Raw genomic sequence first — 20265 nt, 5'->3', positions numbered from 1 at the left:
TCCCTGCCTTTGCTTACGTGGTGCCCTCTGTCTGGAAGATTCTCCCCAGGCTTCTCCATCTAGAATCTCACTCCTTAAAACTCAAATGCCATTTCAGTGAAGACTTTTTAAATTCTCATCTGTCCAACACCCATCCCTACTGGCTAATTAAGCACTCCCCCCTAAATCCTCCCCAGTGTATCTGGAATGTGGAGAGGAGTTCAGTCCTGGCACTTACCATACCGCATTGTCTATTTTCCATGAGACTGTGAGCCCTTAGAAATGATGGGGGAACTCAATTAATACCTAGCACAGTGCCCAAACACTAGCACTTATGATTCTAGCTTTGGATTAAATGTCACACCATCTCTTGGAGATGCTATCTCCAATCTTCACATCTTAATGAGGGCTCCACACACACCTCATGCTCCATCATCACAGTACCTAGGAAGATCGTCAACTTTCAGATAGACCCTAGGGTTAGAATCTGGCTCTTCTGTCAAATGCTGAAGATCGGGTCTTTGCTTAGTCATTTGATAGCTATGGGACCTTGGACACATTGCCTCATTTCTCTAAGCCTCTGTTTCCTCATCTATTAAGTGAGCCTAATTACACAGGACCTGGTAGGAATATCTTCAAGATTAAGTAATATTTGTAACATGCTTAGCACAGTGTCTGCCACAGGGAATGCATTCAAGGTGGCTATGTGTTTTTAACTTGTTATCTCTAGAATATTTATGACACAGGAAAAGGACCATGTTTTTGCCCTTTTTGCTGTCGATTTTCCAAAACTTAACACTACCTGACACAGAACAGAATCAATAAACATTAATAGATTGTATGATGAGTAAGAAGAGAGGCGTGGTTCCTAGGAGCCTCTTCTGTAACAGGGATGCCTCCCTAACTGAGGGGCAGTAGCTAAGTTCTGGAACTCTGGTCAGCCCACCTGCACCTGACCTCTCACTCTGCCTCACAGCAGCTTTGTGCCCCATGACCAGCTGTTAATCTAAACCTTTGATTCCTTATCTGTATAAATGGATAATAACTAGCTCTTAGAGTTTTGTGAAAATAATAATATTAAAATAATATTATATCATTATTATACAATGATATTAATGTAACAGGCTTGAAATATGACTGGCATGCAATTATTGTTAATGACTGTTACTCCACATCTGATAATTCTGTTTTCTATCACATAGTAAGGTAATTCTTTCTCTTTCTTTCTACCCTCATCAAATCGTGAGTTCCTTGAGGGTAGAATAATCTGTGTCTGCTTCATCCCTGTGTATCCTGTATCTACCACAGATGAGAGATGCCAGTAAATTGATCTTGAATACATTATGGTTTTCAAAAATAATCTCAATGATCTTCCAGGTGACTAGGGCAGGCATTGTTATCTTCTTTTTAAAGACAGACACGTCTCTTTTGCCCTGAAGCGCAAAGATGAACTACATACACTGCCAAGATCCCACCACTACTTTAGTAGCCTGACCAACTTGTTGAGATCTGCTGAGGCGCCATCAGGCTTCTGATAAGTTCTTTCTCCAGCCATAGGAAGGGGAGAGAAATCCAAGGTTGGCAGCGTGTTTATACATGAGCAAACACAGCCACCGTTCTCTACTGGAGTTGTTTTAGAGGTTGCACAGAATGGGGGCCCATTTCACCTGGAAGGTATACCAAGATTCATCTGCACATTCCTGCTCTACCACTGCAGCCGTGAGTCCCAACCCAAACCAAGGTAGCTCCAAATTCCAGCAGACAGCTTCTTGCCCCTCATCTCCCCTCATATGGCTCCATCCCCCACAGGGAGCGATCAGTTGATTAAATTCTTTTCTCTGCAGGTCTTGGTTCTCTTTGAGTTTCAGACCAGCTTCCATGAATAGGCATCAACGAGCTTCCTTTGCCCTGTATCCTCCTGACCAGGGAAGGATGTATATCAATTCAATTCTACCAATATCTATTAAATAATCATAAGCGACATTTGTTTGGTGCTTCACCATTTAAAAATAATCTTCATGTTCTTTTTCATTCTAATGCCAGGAACCAGGTGCCAGGGCTGTTGAGGTTGAATAGACATGGCCTTATTCTCAAAACATTCCAAAACTCTAGGGGAAACAGAAGTGTGCAACTGTATTAATACAATGGCTATACTACAAACTCTGATGGCCACTATTTACTGTTAAGTTACCATATACCTACCGAATACTGTCCAAACTCATTTAAGCTTTACCATACCCCATGAGATAAATATTCTCAAATATAAATAAGAACCCCACCAGAACTGAAAATACAAAAACCAAAAACAAACAAAAAACAAAGCTGAGTTTACTGCTTGCCAGGTAGAGGAAAGTTATGTACTCAAAACGTGAGTTTAGCTGGTCTCCCAGAGCAAAAATGGAAAGGGCTGTGTGATATGGCAAAAAGAAGTAAATTCACCCACGAGGCAGGACGCTGAGTGCAAGTCTCTGGTTGGTTCATGAACTGGATTGTTGGGTTATACACTCCTATACCTTGTCGTTTCAATGGTGTGGGTCACAAATCCTGGGCACAATTCTCCATGAGGTCTGAGGAAATTGCACCAAGTCCCTGCTGGGTCCAGAGTCACATGGCAGGTAAACATGCACGTGTTTAACCCTCAGCTTGCCAGTGTTTTTCAACAGTTTGTTTTTATTTCCGTTTGATAGAAAATAAGACTGAAGCTCAGACACCAAATCAGATTTCCAAGGTCTCCAAATTTGTAGAAAAAAATAGCACTTAAACTGAGATATCCATCCCAAATATATCACTCACTCAGGATATAATTAAAGAATGTACTGTGTAAGTCCAGAAGAAGGAGTGGTGAATTCTGATTAAGAAGAGGAGGCTTCACAAAGGAAGCAGCATTTGAGCGGAGACTTGGGGGATGAGGAGAATTTCCCCCAGTGAGGAAGCAGGGAAGGGAACCCCATACAGAGAGTGAGCAGCAAGTTCTCTAGTGTATTACGGGAAAGAGTGGTGTGGTCATTTGTCATGGGGACTGGTGATGTCTTGGTCTTTCTCTACTGAGACAGGAGTGGTTGAACTCAATCATAACAGCCATAATTAATAAGGGTATAGCGCCTTGAGTTGGCAATGTGTTTCCACATCCAAGATTATATTTGATCTCAGCAATACTTGTCTTTGCCACTGTCTTGCAAAGGAGCACACTGAGACACTCCATCTGAAGAAATTTGCATATTGTCACTCAGAAAATGTTAGAGCTAGAAATTGGTTTCCAAATTCTAAGACCCATGCTGCCCTTCCCGCTACACTGTTTTTGAGTAGTTGCTCTGAGCTGATTCTGGGCTGAATTTGCTACACAGACAGATGTTGTTCACCTCCAGATTAAGAAGTCATCTCTCATAATGTGTGTCTGTCTAGTATTTGTGAATTCTAGGGTCTGCACTGGAGGAGGATGGCCTAGAGGTTGGAAGGAGTAAGCTAGGCTGCTGATGAGGTCTCACCTGCCTGGTCTTGCTGGAAGAGAGTTGAAAACCTCCTTTTCTTCCCCTCCCTTCCCTGGGACCATCTCTCTTCCTTTGAGAAGCTTTTATGGATTCCCATAAGGCAAAGGTGGGGTCCACTTGGAGCCAGGCAATTGTTTCGGGATGAATAAGAAGATCCTGTGTGGGTCATGTTTTTACAGTCTTGCTATGTGACCCTTGGGAAATCACTTAATATCTATGAACCTCAATTTCCTTATCTATAAAAGCAACAAGGGAAGAGAGAAGAATAATACCTGCAGAAAAGAAATATACTTCGAGATTAAGAGCATGGACCCTGACTGCCAGAGTCCAAATCTTTCTTCTACCAGCTTTGAGACCTTGGCTGGCATACTTAAATTGATTTCATTGTGCCTCAGTTTCCTTTACTGTAAAAGAGTTGAAAAATTATATTACTACCTACTAGAGCTATTGTGAGGATTGAATAATTAATATATGTAAAGCACTTAGGACAACCTTTGAAAGGACTATTTTCAGAACTTAATAAAAATATAACTAGCACTTATATCCTATTACAGAGTGTAAGACCCTTTCAGAGATCCTGTCCTTTGTCTGTCATGGCACCCTCTTTTCTTAGGGTTGAGATAGAGAATTGGGGAGGCCAGTGATTTTTTTCCAAGATCATATGCCCTGTGAAAGACTGAAAATGGGTATAGACCCAGGACTTCTTCGTCTTGCAAAGGCAACAAAGCAGAGCATGGTAGAGGAAGGCTTAACACCCTGGTGAGTTTCTTTCTGTCTCTCCATCTTCTCCCAGCCCTGAGAAAGTCTGCTTCATCTAACCTTTTATTTCCTCAGCCATAAAATGGGGATGATACAACCTACTGTCCCCTGGGGTTATTCTCTTCCCTCATTCCCATATCACCAAATTTCCAGAATAGGTAGCCTACAACCTTGCTACTCAGAGTGTGGTCCATGGACCAGCAGACTTGGCATCACCTGGAGCTTGTTAGAAAGGCTGAGTTTCAGGGGCGCCTGGGTGGCTCAGTTTGTTAAGCGACTGCCTTCGGCTCTGGTCATGATCCTGGAGTCCTAGGATCGAGTCCCGCATCGGCTCCCTGCTCAGCAGGAAGTCTGCCTCTCCCACTGACCTCTCTCATCTCATGCTCTCTTTCATTGTCTCTCTCTACCTCTCAAATAAATAAATAAAATACTAAAAAAAAAAAAAAAGAAAGAAAGGCTGAATTTCAGATCCACTGAATCAGAACCTGCATATTTGACAAGACCCCTGGTGATTCGTATGTACATGGCAGGTTGAGAAACCTTGAGCTAAAGGATGTGAGAAACGTTGAGCTAAAGGATGTGAGAGTGTTTGGTAAACTGTAAATCGGTGTGCTGTGCTAGCAGTGATCATCAGAGATGAGTATCAGGTGTGTCCGTACACACACAGTATTTCTATTCTTGCAGCCCTTGCTGGCCACTTGCTCAGGAGGAAAGTGTGGACAACAAAGTAATGGAGGAGAGGCACTTCCCCAATTTAATAAGCTGTTTCCTGGAGAATATACTTACATGGAATATAGTTACACAAAAACTATTTGTTGCTTGCCTGAAATTTAAGTTTAACTGGATGTTCTATATTTTATTTGGCAATCCACTCCTAAATGGATCCAGTGATTTAAATGCTAAGTCCCTGAAGTTATAGGTATTCATTTAGCTAATAGTGGAAGTAGCTGTCGTGTTCTCATCCAGACCTCAAGTGTGACAGAGAAAGGAACCACATTAACCATTGTCCCACTTGGTTGAGCACTTACCATTTCCTAATCCCTTTACTTAGACAATTATTGCTTCCCATCTTGAGCTTTGCAACTCCAAGTATGGTCATGGACCAGCAGCATGTCTTGTTAAAAATGCAGATTCCCAGGCCCCCTCTGGACCTACAGTCACCTGTAGGTGATTCATATGTACACTTATGTTAAATAACAACAACAAAAAAGTACTGGGTTAGACAACTCTGGGTAAGGAATAACTAGTCAAAAAGTCTTTAAAAAATGTATGAATTTTATGTTTTCAGAACAGTTTTAGGTTTTTCAGAAAAAATAATAAGAAGTAGAGTTCCTATATATCTCCTCTTCCCTCTACAGTTTCCTCTGTTATTACTGTTAAACTGATTAAGCCAAGAGGTCATTAGACTGAGGTGGTTCTAATGCTTTAGCAGCCTACAAAAGCAAGCCAAAACCTAAGCTTGCAGATGTCTCAGGCTAAGAAATCAGAACCTAAAGACAACCAGTCACAAAGAGCCACATAACCTTTTCCAAATAGAGCAACCTCTATAACTATCACCAATGAAATTAACTCCCTTGCTTTGTTTCTGCCCCGAGCTCTTGTTGTTGGAGCTAACCATTTCTGGTTTGGTGCTGTCCTATTGGAACTGATGTTTGCTCAAGAAAATGTAAACATTTTCCTGTGCCTCAGTTTACTTTTTAACACTCGCATTTTACATTGGTATGGTCCATTTGTTAAAACTGAGGAACCGAGAGTACATTATTATAAACTCAAGCCCATAGTTCATGCAAGGGTTCACTCTCTGTGGGTCTTGACATAGCATAATGTCATTTTTTTTTTTTTGCCATTACACCTCATACAGAATAGTTTAACTGCCCTAAAATCCCCTTTGCTTTGCCTGTTCATCTCTCCTTGCTGCCCCCCAAATCCCTGGCAAACACTGATCCTTTTATTTTCAAATACACTTTTGATTTGCTAGAAAATAAAAAATCTTCCATATAGTTGAGAATATTTTTCCAATCATCAAACTGATACAGAGGTTAAATCACTTGCCTAGGGTCACCAAGCTAATAAATATAGGAGCTAGGTTTTCAACCTACTGTAATTCCAAAATTTTTGTTCATTTTAATATGACCAAGTCCTTTCTACTGGGGCTTGCACTTCTGTTGCACTTCTGTTGGACTTGCTATTGGAGAGGTCCAGAGGGCTTGGTGCTTGGTGACTGTTTTCCCCTACGGAAAGTGTGTGTGTGTGTGTGTGTGTGTGTGTGTGTGTGTGTAGACGGATAAGGGGCAGGCAGTCAGGGAGACAGGAACTATGTCGCCTACTGGGGTTCCCAAGGATTCCCAATTGGTACTTCGGTGGGAGCTATAGGGAATTTCTAGACTGACTCCCCAGGCCAGCTGTTTCTGCACCTCCTTCAAGTTGGTTATGATTTACAAATGGGAACTTAGAAATGCTAATGACCCTGACTGGGCTTGCTAATTACCCTTAATCAACTGCTCCTGGTCATTAGCTGCCAGCCCTGGGTGGCTGATAGGGCTCCAGCTGGCCAAGGTTAAAGGGAAGCTGGTTGTCAAAGTGTCACTGGCCTTGAAAATAGAAGGAGGTCATGGGCTGGGGTGGAAAGCGTGCTCTTTCCATTTTCCTGTTCTGCCTTTGTATCCCGATGATTTGGCCCAGTCATGAGGTATTGCAAAGGGAGCAAAGAAATCTGAAGGTTGTAAGGAGCCAGGCAAACCCAGGAGTAAGCAGTTAGTAAGCAGGAGATTATAGACCGTTAGAAATGATTCTTGAATGCCAAGTACTGTGTTGAGTGCATTCTTCCTGACCCTGTGAAGGCTGTGGCTTTGGTGGAAGAAACTGGAAGCATGGGAAAGTGAATATTTATTTATATATATATATGCGCACATTTATTTATTTATATAAAATATGTGTATAAATTTATATATATTTATATAATTTTATATAAATGTATATATTTATATAAAATATGTGTATATATGAATTTATATAAATTTTATATAATTTTATATAAATATATTTATATAAACTAAGTTTTATATAAATAAATAAATTTCATATAAAATATATTATATATAAAATAGAGTTATATAAAATAAATTATATATGTTTATATAAAAATTTATATAAAATATATATGTTGTATATATATATATTTTTTCATGTGACTCTAAGGAACAAGCAAGAGATAAGTCGAGAATCATGAATCAGAAGCATCTGCAGCCTGGCAAGAGGGAACAGGAAGGAAACTAACATTTACAGAGCAAAGTCTTAAAATACCTGCCAAACAAATTATCTAAAATCAAACACTGTCTATGTAAGATATTGTGATAATAACACCTTCCAGGTACCAGTCTCCCACAATGACCACTGTAAGTAGAGGTTTACTATACCTATTTACAGATGTAGAAACAAAGATTCACAGAGGCGAAAGGTCATACCCATGGTCACACTACTAGCAAGCAGCTCTGCTATTTTCCTGATTGTGAAACTTACGCTTTTTTTTGTTTGTTTGTTTAAAGATTTTATTTATTTATTCGACAGAGAGAAACCACAAGTACACTGAGAGGCAGGAAGAGAGAGAGAGAGAGAAGGAAGCAGGCTCCCTGCTGAGCAGAGAGCCTGACGAGGGACTCGATCCCAGGACCCTGAGATCATGACCCGAGCCGAAGGCAGCGGCCCAACCCACTGAGCCACCCAGGCGCCCCAAAACTTACGCTTTTTAAAGACAACTTTATTCAGATATAATTGGCATGTAAAAGTTGTATATATTAAAGGTGTGTAACTGGATGTTCTGCTATATGTATACATTGTGAAATGATCACAGTACAGTTCATTATCATATTTATCACCTCTACCTAGTTATCATTTTTGTGTGTGTCTGTGTGTGTGTGTGTATGTGTGTGAGAGAGAGAGAGAGAGAGAGAGAGATTTAATTTATGTTTAAGCTCTTCACAAATTTTTATATGCTACAGTATTGTTAACTATCACCGCCATGGTGCATATGGTATTTCCAGAACTTAATTATCTTGGATAACTGGTACTTTGTACCCTTTGACCAACATCACCTATTTGCTCTTCCCCTTAGCTCCTGGCAACCACCATCCTACTCTCTCTTTCTATAAATTTGACCATTTTAGACTCTGTATATAAAATCATGCAGTATTTTTCTCCCCATATCTTGCATATTTCTTGTAGCATAATGTCCTTCAGCTCTTATCCATGTTGTCACAAACAGTAGAATTTTCCTTTTTTAAGGCTGAATAATATTCCATTGTATATATATTTACACCACATTTTCTTGATCCATTCATCCACTGAAGAGCATTTAGGTTGTTTCTATATCTTGACAAGTATCAATAATGCTTCAGTGAACATGGATATACAGATATCTCTTTGTTAGCTCATTTTCCATTCCTCTGGATATATACCCAGAAGTAAGATTGCTGGATATTTAAAAATTTTTAACCTCTTTTAAATTTTTTGAGGAATCTCCAGTAATATTTTATATAATGGCTGTACCAACTTAAATTTTTACCCACAGTGCACAAGGGTTCCCCTTTCCCATCCTTTCAAATACTTATTATCTCTTGTCTTTTTGATAATAGCCATCCTAGTAAATGTGAAGTGATACCTCATTAAAGTTTTAATTTGTATTTCCCTGACGATTCATGGGGTCGAACACCTTTCATATGCCAATTGGCCATTTGAATCTCTTTTTTTAAGAAGTGTCTATTTAGTTCTTTTATCCATTTATAAACCAGCTCTACATTGATGGCTATGTACCTCGTATTATACTTAGACACATTTAAGTTTCCCTGAGGGCAAAGACAACATCATGTATGCCTAGGACAATAGTGGGCCAAGTATAAGCCCTTATGAAGTCTTGCTGCTTTTTCATTCATAGACATTAGTCATGTACAGCTCATTTCTAGCTGCTTGGATCTTTGGGTTGCATTTTCAAGTTTTTGATCTGCAGCTACTGGTGGTCATCTTGAAGGACAAAATAGGGAAGCTCTAACCATACCTAGGCATGCCAACCATTTAGAGAAGTGCTGCAGAGCACAGGCTATTGATTACTTGGGTTTGAAACCTGGTCCTACCACTTACACTACACACATGCCCTTGAGAAAGTTTTCACTGTATTTCAGTTCCTTCAACTCTAAATGATAATAATAATGCCTTCCTTAAAGAATGTATATTGAGGTATTCATATAAAGTGCTATTGTAAACACTGACGCTAATGGAAAAACCCCAAGACAGATGTCAAGTGTTCTGCTTATAAATATAACCATACAACAAATATTAGCACTTACCTTTCATAAATTTTACCCATAATGAGGCACCACCCATATCTGCTGTCAATCTCTTCCAGAACAGAATTTATTATAAAGCTCACCCTGATATGAAATCTTTATAGTCTATCAACACTACCATAATACAGCCTAACCTGCCCTCTTTATTCACTTCACTCCCAAGTACAACACTCAGTTCTTTTGCAGGACAATTCTTACATGTTAATTTGGATTTTTCAACTGCATTGGATATTTCTCAAAAGCTACATCTCTGTCCTCTGCAATTTTGTTTGTTTGTATGTTTCGTTTTGCTGATGAGACCTTGGGACAAACCAGGCTTAATAGCTGTTGCTGTTTTCGCAGCACAAAGTAGAAGCCCCCACTTAATGTCAGTGTAAGTAGCTATGACAGTTAGCTTTCAGTTGTAGAGCATGTAGTTCTTCTAGCAAGTTTAAGAAGGACAGACAGGTTAAGTTTTTCTCACTTGTTTGTTTGCTTGTTTGATTAAAGAATAGACTATAATTCACTACTATCATTTTTCCTTTCCTTTAATGCTAGAACTCCACCCCCTTCCAAGTTTTAGCTGGGCATTTATTTGGCTGCCTACATAACAACTATATTTTCTATTCCCCTTGCAGTGAGGTGTGGTCCTGTGGTTAAGTTATGGTCAATGACATGTATTTGGAAGTAATACATGAAGTTTTAAGTCATTTCCTTAAAAGGAAACTTTTTCCCTTCCATTTTTTTCTTACCCATCTCCCACATACTAGAATGTGGGCATGGAAGTAGTGAGCAACTTCAACCAAGGGATGAGGGCAGTCTAGCAGTAGACTGAACACTAAAAAAAAAAAAAAAAAAAAGACTGAGTCCTTGAATGACCAGGAAAGACAGTCACCATTCTCCCCTGGACTGCCAACCAGCTCATAGTTTTACACAAGAGAGAAACAAACGTTTTACCTTAAGTGACTATATTTGCCCTGGTAAAGCAACTGAAACAATATCCTAACCAGAAACATTTAGTATTAAATGGCTAGTGGAGTTATTGAGAGGATGGAAGAAGCAATGTAGACAGAGTTTTTAGAAATGAACCTGAAGAAATACAAATCAAAACCACAATGAGATACCACCTCACACCAGTCAGAATGGCTAAAATTAACAAGTCAGGAAATGACAGATGCTGGCGAGGATGCGGAGAAAGGGGAACCCTCCTACACTGTTGGTGGGAATGCAAGCTGGTGCAGCCACTCTGGAAAACAACATGGAGGCTCCTCAAAAAGTTGAAAATAGAGCTACCCTATGACTCAGCAATTGCACTACTGGGTATTTACCCTAAAAATACAAACAAAGTGATCCGAAGGGGCACGAGCACCTGGATGTTTATAGCAGCAATGTCCACAATAGCCAAACTATGGAAAGAACCTAGATGTCCATCAACAGATGGATGGATAAAGAAGATGTGGTATGTATATGCAATGGAATACTATGCTGCCATCAAAAGAAATGAAATCTTGACATTTGTAATGATATGGATGGAACTAGAGGGTAATTATGCTTAGTGAAATAAGTCAATTGAAGAAAGACAACTATCATATGATCTCCCTGATATGAGGAAGTCGAGAAGCAATGTTGGGGGTCTGGGGGGGTAAGAAAAGAATAAATGAAACAAGATGGGATCAGTGGGGAGACAAACCATAAGAGACTCTTAATCTCACAAAACCAACTGAGGGTTGTTGGGGGGAGGGGGTTGGGAGAGGGTGGTGGGGATATGGGCATTGGGAGGGTATGTGCTATGGTGAGTGCTGTGAAGTGTGTAAACCTGGAGATTCACAGACCTGTACCCCTGGGGATAAAAATACATTATATGTTTATTTTAAAAAATTAAAAAAGAAAAAAAGAAATGACCCTGAAGTCCTGGGCAATCCAGAGATCTTCTATTTCTTCTCGGACCTTCTATGAAATAGAAGCTTTGGTTCCAAACTGCTATGACCATGGAGGGACATGTGGTGCCAGCTATAGTCTGTGTCTACAGAATGAATGCCCAGTGCCATGCCTCTTGATCCTCATAAAACAAGTGGCCAGCATTGGGCTCTCCACCAATGGGGCTGCAGAAAAACCAAATACCCTCACAACTAAGCTGGTCACAGAAGCAGCAGAGGCTACAGAAGCTTGTCCCTGCACTTCCGTCTTCCAAAACTCACATCCTTGCATCTGATTGGTCAAGCTTAAATCCCACTTCTGAGTGGGATCCACATGGGAGTCTAGGACATGTTCCTTTTACTCTCCTAGTCCCCACATCATAGGCATAGACACCAGAAGGAAATGGATTTTGAATGCTAATTCACTCTATCTGGCAAATAGATTTATCCCATCCTGAGAGTATATAGTCATTCAATAGGTATTTTCTACTGAGCATTTATTACATGTCAGGTACTGCATTGAATACTGTGGTCACAGCTGAGTAAGACACAGTCTTCACCCTCAAAGAGTTCTCCAGTACAGTTTACAACTCAGCATGCTAAGTTCTAGGAGGGAAGTCTAGGGTCCCAAGGGAAGGCAGAGCAAGGCTGCTTAAGCAGGTCTCCTGTGCATATGGGGGAAAGGGGAGCACTGCTGAGGAAGGACTTTGGCAGGTGATGCCTAAAGATAATCCTGAAGGAAACATGTTTTACAACTTTATAACAGAGAACTTGGGCTCTGGGCTGAGACCACGTTGAATCCCCCTCTGCCACACATTAGCTAAAACCTTGAGTAAGATCTCCTGCAGGCTTGAATATAAGGCATTTTTTGTTCCCTCCTCCCCCCCAACCCCCACCAAAAATCTCTCACACAGAAAAGAGGAAATGTCTTGGTCTGCTTAGCCTTCTAAAATACCATAGATTAGGTAGTTTATAAACAACAGACACTTATTCTCACAGTTCTGGAGGCTGGAAGTCTGAGATCAAAGCACTAGCATGTTGGGTGAGGGTCTTCTTCCCTCTTCTGGGTGGCAAACTTCTTTTTGTGTCCTCATATGACAGAAGTGGGTGGGGAGTTCTGTGGAGTCTCCTGCAACAACAGCACTAATCTCAGCCACAAGGATTCCACCTTCATGACCCAAGCGTCTCCCAGCGTGCCTACCTCTTAGTACCATCACACTGGGCATTAGAATTTTAAAATCACATTTTCAGGGGACACATTCAGACCATAGAAGGGGGTAGCTTTAAATTCAACTCCTTTTAAAATTAGTGTTTTATTTTGAACAACAAAAAAAATATGATAATAACTTGAAGTAATATCCATTAATTTGATGTATGATGCCTTTGAGAAAAGAAGACACTCGCCCTACTAGAAACTGGTAGAATCAGCATGGGCACTCTTCATAGCTTAGCTCTTAGCTACCAACCATATCATTCTTCTTGCCTCCCGGGTTCTCCCTGGTGCTTATTCCCCACACCACAGCTAATTTCCAGATAGTACTTCTAATGCATAGGACGTGAGTTTCTTGTGGATTTTTGGCCCAGCCTGTAATTTTTGCTTCCCCAGGTATCCCCCAAAGTCTCAGGCAAAGATTCCTTGACTCCAAATATCTGGCCCCTCTGTTGGTTAGAACTGGACTCAGATTTTTCTTGAGTCAGATATACCCCAGTCTGAGGATGTCTTTAGATCAATAGTTGCAGCCAACACTGAGGACTCAGCCTTTCTTCCCCCAGATGTAAGAACAGGCTGAGATGATCTGATCTGAAGAAGTAAACAGAGAGAGCTGGGTTCGAACTCTACATAGCTGGGCTGACTAACACTTGTATGAGTGATCACAGGTGATTCCCTTCTTCATAACACCGTAGCCAGCATTTGACTCATTTCAAGGCCCTTACAAATGGGAGCCAATAACTAAAGGAATTCCTGAACATTGCCCCTGTCCCTGAATTTCCAGAGATACCCTAATATCACCAGCCCTATTGGTTTTCCCACCTGCCCTTGTTCCTCAAATCACCTTGGGTCTTTTCTCACACACTATTAGAATGTGATGTGGGGCTCAATCCAAGGCTAGTGGATCCCATCCCCAGCCTGCAGTACTCTTACTTAGCACTATGAGCTGTATTGAGAGCCTAATTTTCACTTTCCATGTTGTCCTGAGACCTAGAATGTATCACATGTAAAATCTAGAAAAACAAGTAGAGGTTCTAGGAAGACCATAGAGGGAAAGGCAAGCAGAAGGCAGGAAAAGAGTCCTGGTCTGGGAGTCTAAAGACAGGAGTCGAAGTCCTAGTTCTGATGCTGACAAGCTATGTGAACTTTTGGCAAATGTTCTGCCCTACCCCTCTGTTTCTTTAGCAGTAAAAATCCAGAAGTTAGCTGGACTAGAGCAGGGCTTTTCAAATGTTAATATGTATACAAATGACCTGGGAATCTCTTAAAATGAAGATGGCGAGTGCTGTGAAGTGTGTAAACCTGACGATTCACAGACCTGTACCCCTGGGGATAAAAATATATGTTTATAAAATAATTTAAAAAATAAATTTTAAAAAATGCAGATATTTATTTATGCCAGCCAGGGCTGCTCTGAGAGTCTGCATTTCTAACAAGTTCTCAGGTGAAGCTCATTATGCTGGGTCAAGGACCATAGGTGGAGTTCATAAAGTTCCCTCCTGCAACCTGTATACCTCACAGTTTTTAGTGACAGGAATAATGTTTCCAATGGTTTTAAGTATGTCTTTATACATGTTTGTTAAACTGCACACATAATACAGGTGGCTAAAAATTTAGAACAATACAGAAATGTAAAAACACAGAATGTGGGAAGTGCCCTAGTAATTCTGCTCCTGCGAGAGAACCACTGTTAGTGGTGTTGTTTTTTTTTTAAGATTTTATTTATTTGACAGACAGAGATCACAAGTAGGCAGAGAGGCAGGCAGAGAGAGAGAGAGGAGGAAGCAGGCACCCTGCTGAGCAGAGAGCCCGATTCGAGACTCGATCCCAGGACCCTAAGATCATGACCTGAGCCGAAGGCGGCGGCTTAACCCACTGAGCCACCCAGGCGCCCTGTTAGTGGTTTATTTAAGCAACATGACCACCCACCAAAAGAGACACTCAGCTGCTCCTGCTCCCTGAGCTTCCAGGACCTTTTGTGAAAGGAGTTTCTTCTCCAGCTTCAAGTCATTGCAACACCTCAGTGCAGTGGGCGGCAAGGTAGTGAGTTTGTGCTAACAAAGTGGAGGAGTGGAATTCTTTCTGTTGTATTTGCCGATGGGGATTTAGAGTTTATGATGACTTTGGAAAGGGATCATCACAGAGCTAAGGGAGGGAGAAGGAAAACACAGAGGGTCAGAAATTTGATCACCTGGGGCTTTCCAAATAGGGGCTTTTTCCTCCTTAATTTCTCTGTGGGGGCTCTACCCAGATATTAGGGGGAAAGTTTGGCCTATATTTTCCCTAGAAAATGCCCTGTGACATCCAAGAGTGATCTACTGGAACCCCAAAAGGTATGAATTTCTTCAGCAATGCACTTAGGGCCAATAGGTCCTGGTAATTGGAGCAGGTTCCTCTTGATCCAGGAGACCCAGAAGAGGGAAAGTGTTTATCTTCTGCCCCCTTAAGCACACAAATGAGAAGGCCAGATGCAAACTCTGGCTTTACTACCCTTTCAAGAGCAACTCAAGAGACAAGATTTGCTGACTGCCCTCAGGGCTCCATTCAACCTATACAAGATGGGTGTTCTTGGCTTGGTATCTCTCTCTTTCTTATACAGTCTCTTCTCCTCTCCACATTCTTCAGGAGGGAGTCTTAATGCACTTTCAGGAGCATTTTCCCCACTACCTTTTATAGGCTGTTCCTCCTTCCTGGAACATATCCCTGGTCCTTTCATCTCCTCCTCACAGTCCTCACTGAACTTCCTTCCCTCTTTTCCTTCCCCAAGTAGAGTAGGGGAAAGAGCTACTGGCATCTTATACCACTTCTATAATAATATTTCTTACATAGTATAATGAAATTTTTTGTTTCTGACATTAGACCAGAGGTATTTGAGGATAGATACCCTATTTACAGTTTTCTCTCCTTCCGCAGCATAAAGTGTACTCGCTAAATATTTGTTGAATGAGTGGAGGAAACTTAAGTCACTCAAGGAGAATTAAAGTGATAATTACTAAATATTCTTGCATTAGTTAATTTCTGATTAATTAAGGATTTAATAATAATGATAGGGTCTTTGATTCATTTATTTTGTATATAAATTTTGAGAGGACAGTGTGATATAGTGAAAGACACTGGACTTGAGGTTGAGAGACCCAGGTCTACCATTTACATATTATATGTCATTTGGAAAGTGCTTGACTTTTCTGGGTGCCATTATCTTGAATAGGCAAATAACGATTCCTATCATTTTCTTAAGATTAAATGAGATAACAGGCTTGAAAAAAAAAACTGTAGTGAGAGATCCAATGTCAGCACTTCTTATAGGAGCATTTAAGGAAATTAAACATACCAAGTGACTGCCACCAGTGTTGAGCATGGCTCCATGTACAAGCTATAAAGATTTTGTCTCTTGGATTCTACTCCCACCCCCTCCCCCCAACTTCAGTACCCTGCTTTGAGACCTTGGGCTGGGACTCTACAAACCAAATGCCTCCTTTGCCAGCAGGTTCTTTTTAGGCTCTGCAGATAGGGGATGCTAGAGAGACTGTAGACTGGTAGAGCAAGAGACTTCCTCCATCCTGTTTGCTTCCTGTTCCTGTCCATGTCAACCTTGCCTTGTTTCTGCACCCAGGCAGCAGCAGTTCCCTCCAGTTGGATCCAGGGGGCAGTTTCCAGTACTTGGAGAACCTCATTACCTCCCCTCAGAGACATCAGCACTAGCTGCTGATGTCAGAGGCCTGGGTTGCAGTCCTACAGAGCTCCTCCTCCAAGCTCAGAGACTTCAGCACCAGCTCAGCAACTCCACCTGGGGTTCCGTCCTGGGGCCCCCAAGTTTCTACATTTTAATATTCTAACCTCTTCCTTTGGAACATGAGAGTCCTTTAGCCAGAGGAATCTAGCTAACCCACACCCAGATTTCTGAATATAGAATTGCAATCATAAATGTGTAGTTTGGTGCTACTAAGTTTTGAGGTAACTTGTTATACTGCAATCGATGACTAATAAAGTTCCTTTGATTGAGAAGCTATAGAAGGACAAAAGGAAACATTTTTCCAACTTTATTTCCTGAATCAGTGAATATGGAAAACTGGACTACGAATCAGCAGTTATACATTGCATTCAATTGAATATTCATTTAGTTCCTATTACTTCGTTTCTTCTAAATCTTAGTTTCCTTCCCTTTGTGAAAAGTGTGCTGGCAGAGAGGGAACCGGGACAAAAAGAACTGAACTACATTTTCTAAAAAATACTTTCTAGCTCTAATTTCCGGCAGGGATACCCTAGACTAGGGATTAGAGGAATAGAAAATAGGTTTCAAATTCTAGATCTCATTTTTATTAAGACACTTATGAGTTGAGTTGATAAAACCTGGATAAAACCAGGACTAAGTAGGATTCTTATGTGCAAATGGTGTACTTGACAGAGTAAATTAACTTGCTTAACAGACAGGCAGGGACAATCAGTGCTTTAACATTATAAAAGCTCATTTCTGGGCATGTGGAGCAGGGAGGGACTCACTCTACATACTCATTCAAGAACTAGAGCTCAGGCTCCTCCTGTCTTCTGGGTCTGCCCTCTTCTAGGTGACTGCAGTGATCAGCTGGGAAAGAGATGTGATGATGTGAGAAGTTTTTATGTCTAGCCCTGGAAGCACCTCATTTTTTCCCATACTCTGTTAAACTAGAAGTTAGTCATATGGAACCATGGAACTGCAAGGAATGCTGGGAAATGTAGTCAGCTATGTGCCCAGGAGGAAAAGGAAGAAATGCCTGCTATTAATGAGACCAACTCTCGTTGAATTCAGTAGAAAAGAAATAGACTGGAATGGTATTTGCACAGTTAATGCTACCAAGTAGAGTTTACTAGTTGTGTCCTGCAGAAAGGCAACTGGATGAGGGAGAGGGAAGGATGTGTTCAGTGTAGCAGAAGGTTTTCTTCTTTCTAATACTCTGCTGAGAGAAGTATGCCTTTCAAATTCATGCAAAGGCTAGTGACGCTGTGCCTAGCTCAGAGAATTGATGGGAAGGCAAAAAGGATGAGACTTGGAAATAAGAAGAGAACCCAATGCTGATTTTAAAAAACGGTCTAATTAGGATATTGCTACTGACTCGGTCATCAGTGGACATTCACAGCCATGCTGACAGTCCCACCTGGAAACTCACTATTTCCCTGGAGACTTTCCAAATCACTGCATCGGTAGGCTTCCTTAGGTTCTCGAAGCAAAACATTTCACACACACAGCAACTGCTCCAGCTCATATACTGCATGACATAGAAGGCTGTCAGTTTTAAATGGGGCTCAAGGCAGACAGACTTTCTCAGGAGATTCAGGGTGTGGTGTGCTCAAGCACTGCCCTTAGAGCACCTATCTGTCAGATGATAGGATGTTGGAGGAAACAGGGTAGGAAAAACTTCACTATGAATCTTATGGCATATTCCAGTGCAAGAATCACAATGCAGAGATTCTGTTCCTTCCAGTATCACACGTCTGCAGCAGAGAATTGAACAACTAGGTCATCAATCTAAATTTGGTTTAAAAAAAGTGTGTGGGGGGGTGGACGCCTGGGTGGCTCAGTCGGTTAAGCATCTGCCATCGGCTCAGGTCATGATCCCAGAGTCCTGGGATCGAGCCCCACGTTGGGCTCTCTGCTCAGCAGGGAGTCTGTTTCTCCCTCTCCCTCTGCTCTTCTACCTGCTTGTGCCTGCTCTTATTTTCTCTCTCTCTTTCAAATAAATAAATAATATTAAAAAAAAAAATGGGAGCCACAAAGTGAAATTACCAGAAATGACAAAAACAAGAAACAGCATGCCTACCACAGTCCAAATTATCCAGGAAATGGTTTAACTACTCCTGGTACATATTAACCCGAGGCATTTGGTTTACTTAAGAGACAGAACATTGAGCACATAGTAGGTGTTCAAATAACATTGAGTTAATAACTGCCTTAGTGGAGTGGACATTTTTTGAGTTAGCAAGTATCAGAAAATTCTTCTTAAACTGGAATAGGAGCATGACTTTGTCCCCAGGAAGAAAGATATTTCCTTCTGTCATCCAAGACAGCTAGAACGGGGGTTACCAGCATATTTTCCACACCATAGTACATGTAAGGACAGAATCCTTGGTTAAATAGCATGAAGGGTAGAGCCCAGATGACACTGCTTATGAATGAAGCTCTTGGGCCCTGCCCACTGTCTCCAAGATGGTACCTTCCTGGTTGGGAAGCTGTGCACTAGACCATGATAAACTGACCTACCCTGGCCCATTCAGATGCTTCAGCCCTAGACATGAAATCTTGAGGGAATGATGACTAGGTACAGGGTCAACTGGAGATCATCACCACTACTAAGTATTTGTGGTAGATGCAAAATGCAACAATTTGTCTTTTACTTTGTTAAGACTATCCCCACATGTCCTGAGCCACTGGATGCCTGAAAACTTCACTGAAGTAACAGGTCCCTGAACTTCTCTGTATGGCGGATCTCCCTTCCTCTGGAGTGCAAGTGTCTAAATAGGACCTCCTGCACACCAGCCACTGTTTGTCCATTTTATCCAATCAACATGATGTGATTGATAGAATGTACCTGTGTCCCGGTCTCCAATTCTCACAAGGTTGTATTACAACAGAGGCCAGCAAAGGTGACATAGTCTTAAAAAAAATGAGTATTATCCATCCAATGTGAATGCAAATTGTTTCTGATCCTGTTTTTAAATTGAAATGAAAAATAATGCTTTCCCCAAACCAGGGGTAGCTACCATATCCCTAAAGTCTTACTAATCAGTTCTTGAAGGGATACCATGTCTGGCCCGGCCACAGGAGGAAGGGCTCCTTTGACTTTGTTAAGTATGCAATAGTCTTCAATCTGAAGGATCTATCAGCTTTCTGATAAATTACATGGGACCACTGCTCCTGCAATTTTTAAGTGTTTAATGGGGAGACTAATCCCCCACTCCCCCAGGATTTGATTATTTTTTATTTACTTTCTTGGCTGGGCTGGAGGGCAGTTTCAGAGTTTTTCTCTTTGCCTCCCTGCCACGATGACCCTTACCTCACAATCTAAGGATCTAATGTGGAATTACTCCAATTGCCAAATATATATTCCAATTATATACTTATGAACTGAGAAAATCACTATTGGGTGGGTCCAGGAGCCCAGTGGGCTTACTCTGAGCCAGACTTTAGCCAGAATTTTATTTATTGCCTGTCTCCTGTGGCAGGACTAACTAAACAATTTGCAGAGCCCAGAGTAAAATGGAAATGCAGGGTCTCTTATTCAGAGTAGGAAAAAAGTGCCATTAAAAGTACATATAAAGATTTTTCTTTCTTCTGTGGGCTCTCTCTTAATTTGTTATAGTATTTTTATTTGCTATTTAATGTAAGTAAAAATGATAATTGTAAATTATTAGCATGAATTTTACTATTCATCATGCCAGCTTTAAATGCAAAAATCAGAATATCCAACTTGTATACACAATCACCACAATTACACATTTGTATTTCATGGCTTGTCCCTAAGGGTGTCTCGAGATGGCCAAAAGATGCAAAGTTAAGACAGATTCAGGAATGTTGGAAAGAGAGAAAATGATCCCCTAGATACAGCCAACTGATGGAACAC

The 20265-nt window shown here is 41.0% G+C and overlaps 1 protein-coding gene across 1 annotated transcript in view; it reads right to left on the bottom strand.

Moving 5' to 3' along the window:
- The window catches only part of LOC131809266 (uncharacterized), a 226839-nt gene that overhangs the window by 103252 nt on the left and 103322 nt on the right, over window positions 1-20265 (bottom strand). Inside the window, exon 4 of the mRNA XM_059136161.1 lies at window positions 12458-12589. Coding sequence (XP_058992144.1) covers window positions 12458-12589 — 132 coding nt within the window. The remainder of the gene's footprint in view (window positions 1-12457; window positions 12590-20265) is intronic.

This window comes from Mustela lutreola, chromosome 10, assembly GCF_030435805.1.
Source record: "Mustela lutreola isolate mMusLut2 chromosome 10, mMusLut2.pri, whole genome shotgun sequence".
Taxonomy (NCBI): domain Eukaryota; kingdom Metazoa; phylum Chordata; class Mammalia; order Carnivora; family Mustelidae; genus Mustela; species Mustela lutreola.
The sequence above is the reverse complement of the archived record's forward strand: the minus strand, read 5'-3'. Positions and strand labels throughout refer to the sequence as shown.